This window comes from Lissotriton vulgaris, chromosome 2_1 (genome assembly GCF_964263255.1).
Source record: "Lissotriton vulgaris chromosome 2_1, aLisVul1.2, whole genome shotgun sequence".
Classification (NCBI taxonomy): domain Eukaryota; kingdom Metazoa; phylum Chordata; class Amphibia; order Caudata; family Salamandridae; genus Lissotriton; species Lissotriton vulgaris.
This window is the reverse complement of record NC_141687.1, coordinates 84,639,890-84,657,647: the sequence shown is the minus strand read 5'-3', so window position 1 is coordinate 84,657,647 and position 17,758 is coordinate 84,639,890. Positions and strand designations below refer to the sequence as shown.

The 17,758-nt window shown below is 44.4% G+C and overlaps 1 protein-coding gene across 1 annotated transcript in view; it reads right to left on the bottom strand.

Annotated features, from left to right (window-relative positions):
* Positions 1-17,758, bottom strand: part of MAP3K2 (mitogen-activated protein kinase kinase kinase 2) — a 409,487-nt gene that overhangs the window by 245,404 nt on the left and 146,325 nt on the right. The window contains exons 4-5 of the mRNA XM_086954496.1: positions 10,745-10,785; positions 5,084-5,183 (exon numbers count right to left, since the gene is read on the bottom strand). Coding sequence (XP_086810622.1) covers positions 5,084-5,183; positions 10,745-10,785 — 141 coding nt within the window. The remainder of the gene's footprint in view (positions 1-5,083; positions 5,184-10,744; positions 10,786-17,758) is intronic.

The window sequence follows — 17,758 nt, the reverse complement described above, 5'->3', positions numbered from 1 at the left end:
GATCCCCCCGGGAAGCCATTTTGGGCGGGAGGCGCGTCTCGGCTGGTATGCCCGAAGCGGCGTAGCCGGGGCGCGCTTTTTCCCGCCCTAGAGTGGGCTGGCCTAGACACTGACGCGGCTGGCCACGCCCTCGGGGCAGGCAGGGGCGGGTTTACGCCCGCCCTGAAGACGGATAAAAAGGGACGCAAGACCCGAAGGCATCCTCTTGTTCCTGTGCTCTGAAGCTGCACCTCCTCGCTGTACGAGAGCTCGAAACGGAACAAAGAGCCAATTTTGACCCACCCACCAGCCCCTGAGGACAACAAGTTGTTTTGAATAAAGTTTGATGTGGTAACTCTAATTCTTTGTTTACAGGTGTGATTAGTATCATGATAACGTTGAATATGCAATAAAGAATGGTCAATTTGTGGTATGTTTTGCAAATAAAGTAATCCTGCTTTAGTGTTCATCAGTAAGCATGTTTTAATAAAGTGGTTGTTGTTACTGTCTTTCAAGTAATTGAGTCATTTAGTAATTTAGTTAGAATTGTCGTATTTATTTTGGTCGGGCGGTAAGGTCATGATCGGTGAGCACTAATTGGAAGATCCCTATGAGTGGGCGTCACCCAACACGGATGGGAGCGCTCGGGAGAGGTGGCCTTTGGCCCCTCAACGGGGAGGCGGTCCCTTCTAAGGATGGGTCGCCGAAAGAAAAGGAAAGGCGGTCAAGGCCCCTTCCTGTGTAGGAGGGGTTACAGCCCCCTCCTGGGGAATTTCCCGGGGCCAGTAACGTCTGCGACGGCAGATGTGGTAAGTTGTGCGGGGTTTGGGGGGAGGTCTACGATACCTTCTAGATAACCTCACACGAGTCCTCGAACGACCTTTAACTGGCGTCGAGTTTATTGGTGCCCCCGTCAAGTCAAGGGAAATTGGTAGTTTGCACTTGAGGTACGCCTCAGTGCTGTCGCCCCTCCCAAGTGGGGGGGGGTATTTCTGGTTAGGGATCTTGACACCGGTTACGACCTTGCCGTTGGCCCTTAAACGTTAGGATGTACAATTTCAATATTTCAAGAAAATGTTTTGTAGGATGTTAGTTCGGCTAGGAGAACCTCTGTATTAGAGAATCTGTTAAGGTTAGCCAAACATCGCAATGTGGTAATGAAATTGTACATTAATATGAACTGTTTAATGTTTTAATTTTTTGTTTTAATAAATACGGCCGGGAGGGTCACTCCCTCCCTCTTCCAAAAACTTTAAGAGCTGTTTCCGGTTTCCCTCCTTTGGGGATTGTGTTGAGAGGGGGTGGCGGGTATCTCAGCCATATGAAACAAAACTCCCACGCTAACCAGGACACGGCGGGTAGGGGAGGGGGGGGAGGGGGGAGAGGTGCGACACGGAAGGCAGGGGAGGAGAGTAGGAGGAGGAGGCGGGGGGAGGAGAGTAGGGGAGGCACGGCCTAGCGGCCGTGCAATCAAGAAGTGAGGGGGCGGAGCTGGGGGAGGCTGTGAGAGAGAGAGTAGGCAAGGCAGGCGGCTGGGGGCATGTGCACGCGCTTTTAAGCTCAATGCGCATGCGCATTGAGCTTAAAAGTCACGGGCACTGCAAGGAATCGCCACGATTCCTTGCAAGTTAGGTAAAGAGTGGTTAAGCCCCCATATTCTCGCAAGCTCGATGCGCATGCGCATCGACAGGCGAGACCTAAAAAGGCCAATATCAGTGTAACTCAGCTAGATAACTATTGCCCTAGATCGCTTCTGCCCTTCTGTGCCAAGGTGGTGGAAAAAATAGTTAATGCTCAGCTGATAAAACATTTAGAAGAGGGTCATTATTTCCACCCCTCACAGTCAGGGTTCAGAGCATATCATTCTACTGAATCAGCTCTTCTTTTCTCCACCGAGCTATTAAGAGGTAGAGTAGATGAGGGGATGACAGCTGCGGTCCTCCTATTAGATCTGAGCACAGCATTTGATACTGTCTCACAACCCCTACTGCTCTCTCGTCTTAGCGAGGCTGGAATTGAGGTCTTGGCTCACGAATGGATGCATGCGTTCCTGGCAAATAGGCAATTCCAAGTCCATTGCCCACCTTTTAAATCAGAAGTACGATCACTCAGGCACGGGTTACCGCAGGGCTCAATCCTGAGCCCTACGTTATTCAATCTTTATATGGCACCCCTGGCCAAGATAGTTGAGGCTTATGGGGTCGAGATAGTGTCATACGCAGATGACACTCAGCTAGTAGTGACACTTTCTCGGCCATCCGAGGAAGCCTCGGATAGCTTTTCGGCATGTCTTAGTGATCTAGCTGGATGGATGAATACCAACTGTCTGCGCCTCAATGCGAATAAAACGGAGCTTCTTGTGTTGGGGAAAACTCCATCCATCTGGTCATCGGCATGGTGACCACCACAACTCGGCGCCATTCCAAAGCCCTCAGAGAAGGTGAAAAACTTAGGGGTCAGATTAGACTCATCTCTGTCCTTCGAACACCACACTAGAGGGATTGCAGGTAAATGCTACGGCATCCTTAAGACTCTGCGTAAGACCCTGGACTCTCTCCCTGCAACTAGTAGAAAAACTTTAATACATACCCTTGTAACCCCTCATCTTGACCACAGCAACTCACTGAACATGGGCCTGAGTAAAAAAGGTCTCCATCGTCTGCAATGCGTGCAGAACGCAGCTGCTAGATTGACACTTAACCTGTCCAGAAAGTTCTCAGGAAAACGTGCCTTAGCTACTCTCCATTGGCTGCCCATACGGGAGCGTGTTGTTTTCAAAACAATGAGCATGACTCATCGCATTGCCCAAGGTAAAGGACCAAAATATCTCCAATCATTACTGACCAAGTATAAACCCAAACGCCAGTTGAGATCTCTTGGCTGTATGCTTTTTCAAGTGCCCAGAATCTACCGGGCGCGTATGGGCAGCCGGTCCATTAAATACCTGGCCAGTAAACAATGGAACTCCCTACCCATTGAACTCCGGATGGAACCATCAGAGAGGAGCTTCCGTCAAAAACAAAAAACGTATCTGTTCCCAAAGCTATGAGTTTCCGTTCTTTGCCTCCCTATTTCTATTCTCTTCTTCCCTCAGGAGCAGCCCAGTCCTTTGTTTATACAGCGTGGGGACACACTATTCCAAGTGTAACCAGGCGCTATACAAGATGCTTTTTATTATTTTGGTTCTGTATAGAACTGTTTTTTTTAACACTGGAATGTTGAGAGCTCCTGTGAAGACAATGGAGTGCTCCAGGTTACTAATGGCTGGTAAAAGCACGGAGCTCCAACATTGTAATGTTTGTCCTTCATGTGAACAAAGGCCTATTGGAGCCCGAGGGGATGGGATAACTGAGGCCTTTGTTTTACATTCTGCCCTCTAGTGGCGGAATGTTCTAATAGCCTTATAGCCCACTGTAGCGGGGCTATACCAGCCACGAAAGGCCTGCCCCTGTGTTAAAGGCCCTTGCCATCAGCTCGTGACTTTATCGCTGGAGCGGGCCTTTAATGGCTAGTATAGCTCACTACATCAAGCTATAATAAGCCATAGTGAGGAAATTTACTAAAGTGTGACAACAGCAATAAATGGATTTCCTCCTTAGCGGGAATAAATCAAGTAATGTTCCTACTTATGTCTCTGAAGTAAATGTGATTTCTGCTTATCTGATAGGAAAGAGAGGCTAAAAGAAAGGTACAAAAGGACCTAAACTGTGTGGATCAGGGCCGGACTGGGAACCACAACCGGCCCTGGAAAAGTGCTCGGCCACTTTGGAAATAATGACAAAGTACTGCAGCTGTTAGTTTAACATATAACATTTATAAAGGCTGATCATATACCCAAAACAGAGATCAGATCTTCAGCGCCTGAAAATTCTAGCTAATACATCTGAAACATCTACATATGTTCAGCAGCATAGAGAGGACGTTTTCAGCAAGATATATTGAAGCTTGTTTTGCTAAATTTGTATAGACAGCATTTAATTAATGACAAAATGAGAGGTGATAAAGGTGGCACCCATACCTGGTACCTCTGTGTGTTATCTGCACAATTTGCCACCTACTGAATACAAACGTAGCGTTAAAGCTCAAATATAGGGACTTCACTCACATCACCACCTTTACCTAAAAAGTAAATGCTGCATAACAGTCAGAGGGAGTCTCAGCAGGCCTTCTACGAATATACAAAATATTCATGAGAAATGGTTGGCATAAGGAGAGCTAGTCACTCACTCCATATAATTTCTCATTCTATTCTCAACCTTAAGGTTCTCTTTACACACGGTGCAATCTCCTCCAAAATATATATGATGGCAACCTTGCATGTCAGGATAGAATTCAGATCAACAATTAAAGGAATATATTCTTTACCCAACCATCCATATATCCTCTCCATTGAAAGCATTAGAAATAAAGCTCGACCTACCATGCCCACGTGGCTTCTTAATGCTGATATAATTTCAAATTTGGCCCAAGACCTATCTAGTGGACCGCGTCACACCCATACATTCTGCCAAACAGCAATTTCTCAATACTCTACATTATTTTCTAGTCAATTCTTACACACCTACACCCAATTTAAGATCTACAGGAGCTCACTTGGTTACGGTGTGGAGATTTCAAAAAGTCAGGATGGGAGTATGATCCTTTCGATATCTTGCAGCCAAAAGATGTAAACCTTGCCAGTGACTCAGAGCCAAACATTGTGAAAGTACCTCTCGCAAGGGATTTCATTTTTAAAAAAAAGATCTAGCTGCCGATCTAGGTTCCGATTTCCTTAGCCCAAGCACAGACTCTCGTTTGCTCCTTTCTAGAGTTCTAGAACCTAGTGCGTGGACATACCGGCGATGTAACTAAGCGCTTTACAAAATGGAAAATATAAATAAAAATTCTCACACTTCAAGACAACAAAATGTAAGTTAAAATCCACTAAATACTAATGATACACAGTCATCACAAGCATAGAGAAGGGCAGACAAGCATAAAGTAGTACGCTGAAATTAAAAGGAATATTAAAACGCATCTAAATATGTTTTTATCTACAAAATAAACAAATTATATGCACCTAAAAAATAATTTCAAGCAGGTACAACAAATTAAATATCAGTACCTCATTATTGCTGTAATGTAGATCCATGGCCTGTCCAAAGGCAACCTTAGCTTTAGAAATAAGATCTTCTAGCAAAACCGGTCTAGGAAATTGCAGAATTCTGTTTGAAAATAAACAAATATTTACATGGCATCTTGTTGAAATGAGAAAAAAAATCTGGAGACAAAATAAACTAAAAATGTTTTTAGTGTGAAGCAAAATAAAAACATGTTTCATTAATTACTATTGTCTTCTCATGTGCCCTGAACTTAGAAAATCCTGTTACTATGGTCGCCAACAAAAACCCAAAGAAGATCATATCAAATACAAGAAAAATAAGTCAGTCAATCAAACCTTATTCAGTAGTAATGTAATTTTAAACGGTATAGCATCCCACACTCCCTGGGTTCATAAATGAAAAAAACAATCAAGGCCTGATAAAACCAACATAAAACTTGCCGCTAGAGCTATTGAATGTAGGGAAATAGCAGTAATGATAAAGTCTAGATGGACACTGGTTAAGAATATATTTTCCTAAGAATTAGTGAACCTCTATTAAAGCTAATAACAGCACAGAAAACCTCTGCCGAACCTAGATGCAGTAAATACAAGAAGCCCCTTTAAAAATACCACCTAAAATTAAAAGGACGGAAGACCGGCACTAAAAAAACGTGAGAACACAGACTGGTATAGAGAAAAGAAAAGCATAAAATGAAGTAACTGTACATAACAGTACAATGTGAAAGAACTGGACTTTTGTGCATTTTATGGTTGTATTAAAAAACTGTTTTGAAACTTTAAAACTTTAACAAAGAAAAGATGCAATGCAAAAGGTAGCAGGTCAAGACAACTTCCTGAAGGACTAAAAGATATCTACAAAGCCAGAAACATTAATGCATTCACCATTAATGAGGACAGAGAAGGTCTGGGTACTAGGGGCACTAACAATACACTACATTTACTGCAACAAAAAAGTATTCTGACGGCTTACTGCTACCAAAAGAACAATACAAACACATGTGAAACCAATATACAATGTAATGCAGGAGAACTGTTTTTTACTATCACTAAGATTGCAGGAAAGAATTTGGGCAAAGGAGCAATTTAATTGCTATTGAAGTAAATCCCAGGGTTGATTAAGATCTGAATCACATCTGGCAATATTATTCTTTCTGCAATCTAAACGGTTTCTCTTCTTGGGACACAATGGTAAAATATCTGAGAAGTGCAAAATACGTTTTGAATGAGTGCTCAAAGTTTACGTATTTGTGAACGTAGAAAACCACACTTTACAGTCCCAACTGTACAACATCCTTTACTTTGAATCGGGGAAAAAAAAATATTTTTTTCCATAAAAGCAGAAACAGACTTTCGTCTAAGACTGTTGAAAACCGTTGTGTTTTGAGATCAGGGTTACTTGAGAAAACGTCCTTCTTGACCCACCACATTTTGCATTTTTTCCTTTTTTTTAGACCATTTTTATAATGTTATCTTGTAAGACTATGAACAAAAATCGAAGGCAAGAATCAAAGGAAAAAAAATATATCCCCCTTCTCATCTTTGTGCAGCCAAATTTGCTTCTTCAAATATAGAGTCTATGTCATAGGTGATCAAATTGAAATAATTAAGAGGGAAGCTCTTCTATCAGAAGAACGAAAGTTAATCCTAGAGCAACCCATCATGAGTCCCATTCAGTCTTAAAGCACTCAATGTCTTGGGGCTTAGGTGTTTCATCTTGGAGAAAGTCCACCAATGGTTGCCAGATAGTTTCAGATTTTTTTTCCATCTCCCACGTAGGTCATATGTTACCATTTCCAATCACCCCAGGTGCATACTAAATGCAGTGGTGGCCCCTCAGCAATGGCGGAGAAGTGTCGGCCATAGCCTTACTCAGAGCCAGCAAAAAGAAAAAGAAAACTATGTTCTTGCATTGTTTTATTTTACATTTGCCGGCTCTGAGCCAGCGCTGTAGGGAGGGGCAGGGCCGAGGCATGGGGGAGGGGAGAAGGAGTGCTACCTGCACTCAACCACCTAAGTGCTCATGTGTGTTTGGCCGGCTGTCTCCACAGACTCCCTGGCCTGAGCGGAGCGTCTTTCTAGCCCACTCAGGCCAATCCCTGCGCTGCTCTGCAGCATAGGGATTGGATAGGAGTCTGTCCCAGGGACTACTCGGACCAGGCAGTAGGAGGAGAGGCGGCGCAACGTGACGCTGGAGGCAGCCGGCAGCTAAAGCAAAGTTACATTTTTTTTTAAAATATAGTATTTCTAATCCAGCCTTCTCCCCTCCCACACGACCCCTCCCACGCTCGTTCCACCTGCCCCACAACCCTTTGCTTAAGGCGGCCACCGCTGGCTAAATGCAGGGCAGACCTATTGGAGTTGGCGGTGGCAGAGTGCCCATGGACGAGAATGCGTAAAGGGATCTTGAGATGTGGTTGAGTATGTTAGATGCACTTGGTGTAGGCAGGTGTGAACACAGCGGAAGTGAGAACCGGGATGGGGGTGACGAGGTGGGGGCTACTGATGTGAGTGTAGAGCAGGAGCATGAAATAGGGGGAGGCACCGGACTTGCAGGTATCACAAAACAGTGAGCATTTGGTGAATCACACTGGATTTGACAGAGGTGCCTCTGTGTGGTCGCTGTCTTGGAGCATGGTTGGGGAGGGGGATGGGGGGATTCCTCTTCCCTTCCCCCACTGATGACTGAGCATATGTGGTCTGCATAGTGGGGACAGGGACCCACAAGGAAGGAGGAGGTTGTTTTTTCTCCCTACTCCAGTAGCCACGGAAGGTTTACACTGAGGCTCCTGGTCTAGGGATAACACATGACGCACACCCCCAAGTGAACTGTATGCACCAACTGTAATCTTGCTGTAAAGTTATTTCTTTGTATTCCAATTGTTAAAACCTGAATAACCAAATTTTGAAGGAAACATAAAAATTCCAATCACTGTTTGAGTGCACAGCCAAAGGGCCCAAGCTGCCATCTCTGGTCCTTCCAATGCACTGCATCTCTTGTTTCGCTTTTAGGTCAGAAGACGCAACGAGCAGCTGTACTTAAGGAAGTACATATGGAAACGTCAACACCAAGTTAAGGTACCACTCAAGCAGTTTGGAAGCCAACACGTGTCTCAAGCCCTTAATAAAGCGCTTCCCAACAGATGATTTAAACGGGGATGGCTGGCCTGGCAAACTGTTGGAAGATGTCCTACACCCCCTAGGCATGTAGATGCGATTCGTAATCTGCCACTCACCGTCGGCTGAGCTCATCCATCCTGCCATTCAAGGATCCTGCCAGGTAGGTCACAATCAGAAAGATGCCAGATGCTCCAAACAGCTTCGTAGCCGCAGAGCCTCTTTACACAGGGCCTCACTCAGTCGCGTTGTTGCAGTAACACATGGCAGTGGTGTTACCCGTAACTGCACAAGCCTTTCCTTGATGAACGGAAGGAAGGTCTTCAGTGCCCGACGAATGGCCCACAACTCCAACTATATGGAGCTGGGTTTCTGCCAGAGACAAGAGTCCAACTGACCTCCACCTCACTCAGATGACTTTCCCCAACAAAGCAGTGCTGCATCTGTCACCACCATCAGCTTTGGGTGGAGAAGGGAGAGGGGTCTGAAGCTTGTCCAACAGCAGTCCAGCAGTCACCATTACAAATTGTGTGCACTCTCAGAAACCTGAATTTCATCTGACAGATTTCCTAGATGCTGAGCGTACTAGGACTTTCACAGTCCACATATGGCATGCGACATAGTCAATAAGTAGGATGCAGAAGGTAACTCAGAACTGCTTTCACAGAGACACAAGACCAAAGCAGAAATATTGGGGTCATAGCCTGAATATCCTGGACTTGTTGCAACTGATGAAAAGCCCTGAAAAGTAGAATGCAGTTCCTATAAAAAGGAAGCCTGTGCAAAGAGTGGGGGGACCTCAGCTCATTGATGGGAGAACCCTAACAAAGTCATGATGTTCGCTGTTATGAGGAGGTTCATTACTGACTGTTGCGAGCCTTCCTTCAATAGTCAATTATTGAGGAAGGGCATAGCCATGCTGCACAATATGACCCACATGGTGGTTGTGCACCACCAAGTCCAAAATAAACCGGCTGGGAGTCTATTGCCAAAAAAGAGTGGGACAGTGAAGCAGGCTTTAGCCTGTGGGGACCTGCGAGTTGCCTGCCTTATCCTCACCACTTCTCTTGAAAGGACTGGGTTGACTGCAGTGGGGGCTGTGGTAACTGGAGTTGCTGTACACCAACCCCCTGGAGTAGCCTCGGAGTATGCTGCACGGTTGAGAAAACTGACAAGAGCCCAAAAAGACCCATGGATTGTGCTGTGGCCCTACTCTCCTTAAAATGTTCCAAGGCAGAATAAACATTATCGCTGAAGCGGTATGAGCCATCAAAAGGCAAATGGATAAGGGAATCCTGTACGACTCCTGAGAAACCACACACAGGGACAGAGCACTACACTGGTGCCAACCGCTAGTCTCAGACATTCTGTAGCCTCTGAGAATCCTTGGTCCAAAGGCACATCAGAGGAAGCCAGACGAGTGCCAAGCTTATGAAGCATGGCCACCTTAAAGGCTTTGACCGGCTTCAACATTGCTGTTGGCCCAGGAAACTCAGGGCTCATCGGAGTCAACTGCAGAACCGGGTCCCCAATTGGGGAATGGGAGAGAGTTCAAGTGGCACCCTGGTGCCCTCGTGACTACGAGTCACATCGAGTCCCACTTCGCTTTATGTTACCACTTGGAATTTGACGTTATGGAGGACTTTAACTACAAAGAAAACTTTTTGCAGGAGTGGGTCCACACCCTACACTTGGAGCAAGGGCAGGACTTATGCGAGGCCAGGGACTTCTTCCTGATTTCCGCAACGTATAGCTTGGCTTCACGTTCAAAATCGAGTTTGGGTACATGAGGCTTCACTCATCACAAGACATTAGACTCCTGCTTTGAGCCCAAAGATGCACATTGTGCAGATCTTTATGTCCAACCTCTCTATCTTGCATTTGCGGCATGATTTGAAGCCTGGAGTTTTAGGATGGGACACTGTTCCCTTACGCTCTGAATGTAGATTTCCAGGAGTCCTTGAAAGACTGACGAAAGTGAGAGCAGAGCTTTGGATCCACGTACAAAGGCGCATAAAGAAAGGAGCTTACATCTGTGTGCTTTGTTTGGCACTTATAAGTGACTCCTCTCTGTCACTTCAAAGTGCAACAAAGCCTACGCCGGATGCGCAGTGGCACCTGGCGGTGCTTGGGAGCACCATTATGAAAAGATTCTGGACCCAGGAGAATATGCAGTTAGAAGTCAGAATAAGTGATACTACTTCCTCAAAGGTTAGATAGTTCTACCATTATTCTTATTATGCACACAAAAACAAAAATGAGCCATCGTCTCTTAAATCTACAGTTCATGCTTCTATCACCAGGGCTCTTAGTTGTTCAAACACTGAAAGCCCAAAACAGAGGCTCTTTCAAGTTCAAAACTAAAATTAATTTTCCTGCATTTAAGCCTTTAAACGCTAACAATGTTCTTTATTGCAAACATCTCAACTTTAATAATCCTACTGAGGTCTACAGGCGCACCCACGGGAACTTTGAAGACAAACTTCCAATCAAAATCATAAACGTGCAATAGATGCAACCTAAAATATTTGATATTCTCGAGCTTACCGCTTCTCGCCGTGATGGTCAAATTTCACCCTCACATCAGTCTGTAATGAAAAAAAGAAAAGATAAATTACAGACCATAAAAAGAAACCATTAGTAAAGGAAAGCAATTCAAATAAATGTCGCAGAGAACAGGAAACTATGGATTTTCTTCAGCAGACATTAACAGAGAAACAAATAAATGGAAGGGAGGAAATAAATCTACTTTGCACGCTAGCTGAAGGCATACACCATGCAGTCACTTGGGACAATAACTATTTCATATTATTTATCACAAACGAACCACGTGGTCTACAACTAATAAAACAAGAGCATGCATTTCTATTATGATCCTAAAATATAATTTGGGCCATTCAGATCAATCCAAATCAGAAAACGTAACCAGAGCTGAATTGCTCAAAACATTAGCAGCACATAAAGTGGTGTGCACAAAGATGGTTACCCCAAAGCATTAGGCGTTATCTTTATTTGAGATACAATATCAATTTCAGTTGCATTTCTTCCAAATCTGCCACACAGCTTAAAGACTGAATGAAGCAAGCAGAAGCCTCCAGGTTCAGCCAACATCAGTTTACACAACGCTCAACAGAAGGGGGGTGTGAACTATTCATCAGAAGTGAAAGACAACTTTATTAGAGCCCTGAAAGAATACAAAAAATCCATCATCACTGCCAAGGCAACCTACTTCTCATCTCGTATCCTCAACGCCAGGAACCAATCCAAAGAAATATTCTCGATTGTAGATGAGTTATCGAACCCTGAGAGAATATTACATAAACCAAAACCCTCTCAAGCCTTCTGCGACTCTCTGAACACCCATTTCATTGAAAAAATAAATATCATTAAAGCAAGTATCTCTCCAACGTTAACATACAACAAAGGCCCACCCACCTTTAGGAACACACAAATAATCGACCTATTCCCCCTTATTGACACTGCGACTCTGTGCCAATTACTGACCAAGGTTAAATCTGGCTCTCCTCGGGACCACTGCCCCACCCGACACCACATCCTGAGAACAGCCTTCACAGCTTTTCCAGACCCAGCTCTTGTCCTCCTCAACCAGTCCTTGGTTCAAGGCTGTGTACCCAAAGCCTTTAAGGAAGCCATTGTTGTCCCTCTCCTCAAAAAATCTGGCACAGATCCACAACTACCGGTCAACTACCGGCCCATTTCTCTGCTCCCGGTTATGGCCATGCTACTTGTAGCTCATGTGGCCAGATGCCTATCTAACTTTCTGGAACAGACAGGATTCCTAGACCCATCAAGCCAGCTTTCGCCCAGCACACTGTGATGCTAGCTGTGCTTGACTCCCTACGTGAAAAAGCAGACACGGGCACACCACAGGCCTTGGTGTTGCTCGACCTCTCGGCGGCCTTTGACACAGTCGACCACGGGATCCAGGCCGACAGGGTGGAAAAGGCCGGCTTCAGAGGCCCTGCCCTTGGCCGGATCAAATCCTTCCTGAACAATCGCTACCAGGCAGTCTGCTCTGGCCCATTTACTGCCCCCAAGCTAGCAATTACAGATGGGGTCCCACAGGGTTCGTCCCTCTCCCCACACTTGTTCAACATTTACGTTCACCCACTAATAAGAGCCCTCAAGAAGAGAAGAATCACCATGTTCAATTACGTCGACGATCTCCAACTCCTATTCCAGATCGAAAACTCCCCCCAGTCAATCTCGGATTTCAAAGACACAATGACCTTCATGCGCTCTTGGATGGATCACAATCACTTAAAATTGAACCCCAGCAAACCTGAACTTATTTTGACAGGTGCAGCACAATTCCACTGGGGCCCCCACGATGGCCAAGCAACCTGGGTCCTCCCTTCACTCCCGACTCTTTAGTAAAATGTCTTGGTGTCACCATAAGCAACGATCTGTCCCTCAAAAAGCATATAGGCACCGTAATTTCCTCCTGCTTCCTGGAATTACGCAAGATCAGGAAAATAAGTAGGCTTCTATCCCAAACTGCGCTGATCCAGGTCGTAATTGCCCTGGTCTTATCCCGGCTTGATTATGCAAATGCTACCTTCCTGGGACTCCCAATCCGGCTTACCAACCAACTACAACTAGTGCAAAATCAAGCGGCTAGACTTATTTTCCAACAACCCAGATTGCAACATGCTTCCCTCCTCCTAAAAAACTGCATTGGCTACCGATCCCCCAGCGCTGTGCCTTCAAAATCGCCTGCCTGGTGTTCAAGTCTTTAAACAGTCACAGCCCCAAACTCCTCACTGACCGCATCTTCCGTTACACACCTTCACGCGACCTCCGCTCAGCCCACCTCCACCTCCTCAAAATACCTTCCTTCAAACTGAAGCGAGAAGGGGGCTGCAGGTTCTCAACCCTGGCCCCACGACTTTGGAATTAGATTCCACTGGAAATCAGATTAAGCAATAACCTTATTAAATTCAGAAAGTCACTTAAGATATGGCTTTTCTCATGCGCATATAATTAATCTGCTCGGTCTAGCGAATCCTCTTCCTCAATCAGCGCCAAGAAACCAACCGGTGAACAAGCGCTCTACAAAACCCTTATAACATAACCATCGCCTTATGGTTCGCAATAACTTAGATAACACCACTATCAAAACTGCAACGGATTGTACATTACAGCATTTAACAGCAAATCATCGGGTCATTAGTGTGATTTCAGGGCATAGGCAAGGCCATACACTCTGGAGAAGAAGACTTATCACAATCGAAAGAAATCATAAAGTAACAATGGGTAGAACTTAACTCACTGTGGTTACCATTTTAATTTTAACAGATAATCATGTGTATAAACTCAAGGCAACAAAAAGTACAAGCAAATAAGAAAGGACAGATAAAGTGAAAGGTGTAGCTGATTTCTGGTGTTGGCAAGGGCTTATAAATAAGGTGTTCCTTTCATTCTATCGTCTCAAGCCAGGCTCTAGCTATTCTTCTTTCAACCGATTTCAATATCAGGGTGAGCATCAATGTGGCTGTATGTTTCTAAGAAATAAGTACAAAAATCTGGAATTTAAAAAAAAGGCAATTTCACTGTGCATTCATAAGCAGTTTACCCTTTGTAAGAATCTGAATGGCACAAAAGTTATACTTTTAGCATATGTACTCCATAACAAATGAATGAGAAATATGAATGATCATTTTGTAAAAGAGACTTGAAATGGTTTTGCTAAGCAAAAATAAAAAAAATACTTTTTAAGAACGTATATTGAGACACTTCCACAAGTTGTTAGATAACATGGTGAGAGTTGTCAGTTTTCAGTCACATGCATGCAGTGAAAAAACAACACATCAGTGGGCTCAGACACAATGCAGGCCATGCAGATAACCCGTTTTACTAGGGGATCTTAATGCTAAACAGAACCTAAAGGGCAACATATTTACCAGCAGTAACTTTTCATGTGATGAATACTCTATCTTATATCAGACTTCTTTTACAGAAATAGACACTGGGGGATCGTGTAATTTCAGTAACATCAGATATGTACTAGAGCGGATTCCATTCATTGAGATGCTTAAGCCGGCATGAGTGAAGTCACTTTTACTCTCACTAGACACAAATCTCTACTTCAAAGAACAAATCATCAAAAAGACAAATATTGCTTGCTAATTAATTACACCCTACCAGGCCCTATTCAAAAATTACTTCAAACAGCAGTAAAATATCTGGTCCTCGAATACCCCCATGGACGCTATGCTCTGGCCTACAGCCATCCTTTTGTCACTTCAGCATCCCTGAAAAGCATCTTACTTACAGCAACATGTCCAATCAAAGGTTAGGAGATTGACCATCGCAGAGAACACTGGAGGTGCCACAATGGGCCCTTCTCCTAGGGCTCATCTCCAGCAGCATCACCTTCAAGGGAATCAGGCACGTTATCCCTGCATATGAGACTAAAAGCATAACTACCTCAGGCAGACAGCGTTAAACGCAAGAAGGCAGTCATTCTCCATCAATTCAGCATAGATTAGCAGCTGATCTGAAGACCTATCTGTTCATTTAGAACCATCTCCCCACACTACAGGAACCTATGCAAAACCATGCCACTTGTAAATTATTATAAAATATATTCTAGGGCTCACATCCATGGGCAAGAGCTCTGGGCAAGAGTCTTGAGAAAATCCACACCTTTCCAGTAGCTGCAAAGAGGTTTCTTGGTTCTAAAATGGTTGAGTGTCAAGCTGTATAAACGACTGTTAATCACCACTTAACAGTCCACTAATCCTGCAAAGCGAAGTGTTAAACAGCTGATTAACACAATCAACAATGCACTGAATGGAAAAGGGAACAAGGGCAGACATCTCCCAGATGTGTGTACAATTACAATATCATATTACAAGTCTGTACAGGATGGTAGTTCACACTGGCCTCAGAATGAAGTCCTCATAAATATCTTAATAGTGCTGAGGGAACATAGCGATGAGGGAAGGAAAGAGAACAATACTCCATCATGTTCCTGTATTCTGAAATGAAGTGTTATCAAGTACAGAAGCAAAGAAGAAGGGAGTGTGAGGTATGGGACAGCGCTGCCATTCTAATGGTAGAGGTCACCACCTGCTACTGCTACACCAGGAGGGTGAGCCAGGGTGGAGCAACTGGCCAGCTAGTAATAACTCTACGGAATCAGTGGTTTTCAATAATTAATCAGACGCAGTCTGAACAACTAGATGTGCTTTACATTATTATAAGACAACTATCTGCCTATTGGATCTTCAAGCGTAAAGAGCTGGAGTAGTCACAGAAGGGAGCACCATGGTTTAGTTGGACTTTAGCTCCTCCAGACCAACACACTGGTGGTATATCTCAGGGTGTCAATAAGGCTAGGGGTGCATCACCAATGTGGAAGACAAGCTAAATGCCTTGGAAGACATTCTCAAGTGCCCTGTAAACGCTAGCTGCTTTCTAAAGACCAGAGTAAAAGGCAAAGAAAGCTGTGTCCAACTAAATAACCCCCACATAGATGGTATCCCAGAAGGAGCAAAAGGGCAACTTCGGAACACTGGTTGCCATGGCTGCAATCATGGATCCCTGAGTGGACCTCCTAGTTTGCTTTGTTGTGTGAAAGCTCATAAGGCACTGGTGGCTCGACCCCCCCTTTCATTTTAAAATTGTTAAAATACCTAGACAGAGAACTATCCTGAATTTACCATGTCCAAGTGAGACATATTCTATGATGCAACCCATGTGATGTTTCTCCGCTGTAAGAGAAACACAACAACTAAGAAAGACCTTCTGACTGGGGTTAAAGTCAATCTGAGTTCTATGCACCTGGACTATAAATTGTTTCTAGCAGAATGTAAAACGGATTTCCATAAGAAAGGTTATATTTTTCGTAAATAATACATTTTTCTAAAGAATGGGCAAACCTACATCCACACCTACATCCACAGGACAGACACTTAGAGCCTGATGACAAGAAATCTGGAAAAGAACCGCGCCCACGGGAGAGCCGACTCGGAAGAGACATCCGGAATATTTGAAACGGGCACCACCTCAAAGAAGGACAGCTCCGACAACTGTGAAAAATCAGCATGCAATTGGGACAAACGGAAATAGAATGCCGATCCCGATTGGCCCCCAGACGGTAACACGAATAAAAGCTAATCCTTTATTTGTAACATGCTACAAATACTTTCCTGATGACCAGTGATGTCTATGCAATTGTTTCTCATGTTTGATAGTTCTATGGAGAAATACATAGCCTCTACAATAGACAAAGAATATATGGTAGAACGGGTGGTCATGTCCTCCTATTCCCTTATCCTGACCTAATGTTGTATGTTTGGACTCAGCAACAGATATTTAGAGGGTGGAAGTAAGCAGTGGGGGGCACCGAAGGTACAGGTGGGTTTTATGTTCCTCAGTTTAACTTCATTCCAAATGTGACCCAGTTCAAATGGCTTTTTAACAACATGACTCTAGTAACTACTATTTTATTGATATGCACCAACTATATAGTCTTATGTATGGAAATATCATATCTTTAATATAGGTTATAAGAAACTATTGGTACCCCTCGCCATTGTTATGGTGTACCCAAACTGTCTTGAAGCTCAAGTTAGACAGTTAGTGAAGAGCTGCTCTCTTCTGGAGTGGTGTTGAGCAGGGCGGCGAGATCATTACTAATAAAGTTTAACTTTCTACCTTTGTGTTACCTGGTGCCTTTTCAATAGATTTTGGCAACAAGGATGGGATGCTGCGAGACTACTGGATCTTCAACACCTCCTATTTTTTCAGTTCACGACCTATCTTGCACTGTGCCAACATACAGACACCTGCTTACCGAATGCCTCACTGCCGACACCATTCAACAGTTCCGCTCTCCACTATCGCGAAGGAGGACTGAGGCAGTCACAGTAAATGATGTTGAGGAACAAAGCCTGTCTTGGGGCGGTCTCACCGATCTCAAGAGGAGGAGTGAGGCAGTCCAATCAACGTCCAACAGCCATTTTGAGAGAGAGGGTGGAGTTCCCATGTGCTAAAACTGACTTTAGCCATCCCCGAGGGGGTCCCTGAAGCCCCGCTCCAGCCAGTCTAGGAGCGGTCACACAGACGCAAGGAGGAGGACCTCAGGGGTCCCAGCGCATCACTCCAGCTGTAGCAGGCAATCTCGCCAATGTAGGGAGAAGGATCTGAGGCAGTGAAGTGAAAACAAGCTTGACAACCCACTCCACGTCGAGTTCTGCTCCCATGTTGGGCCCAGTGCAAACTGGAAAAGGAAAAAAAAAACACTGGAGTACTCAAAAACGACTGTCAAGCAACTTTCAGCAGCTCACCCCTTTACCACTTCACCTGTGGTCACCACGTTTGAGTGAGTTCTGGTAAGGGACGGGTGAGGTGATCCAGTTCGTGTTTTTGGCAGAACTGGTTGGAGAAACAATGTTCCTTTTAAAATATATATGCACCCTGTGAGATAATATTAAAGCTTACACTTCTGTAGGTTATTGACTTTACATTTCAGCATGCGCATGAATTATGCTCATGTTAATTAGAGTCACTGTGAAGTTATAAAGGCCACCT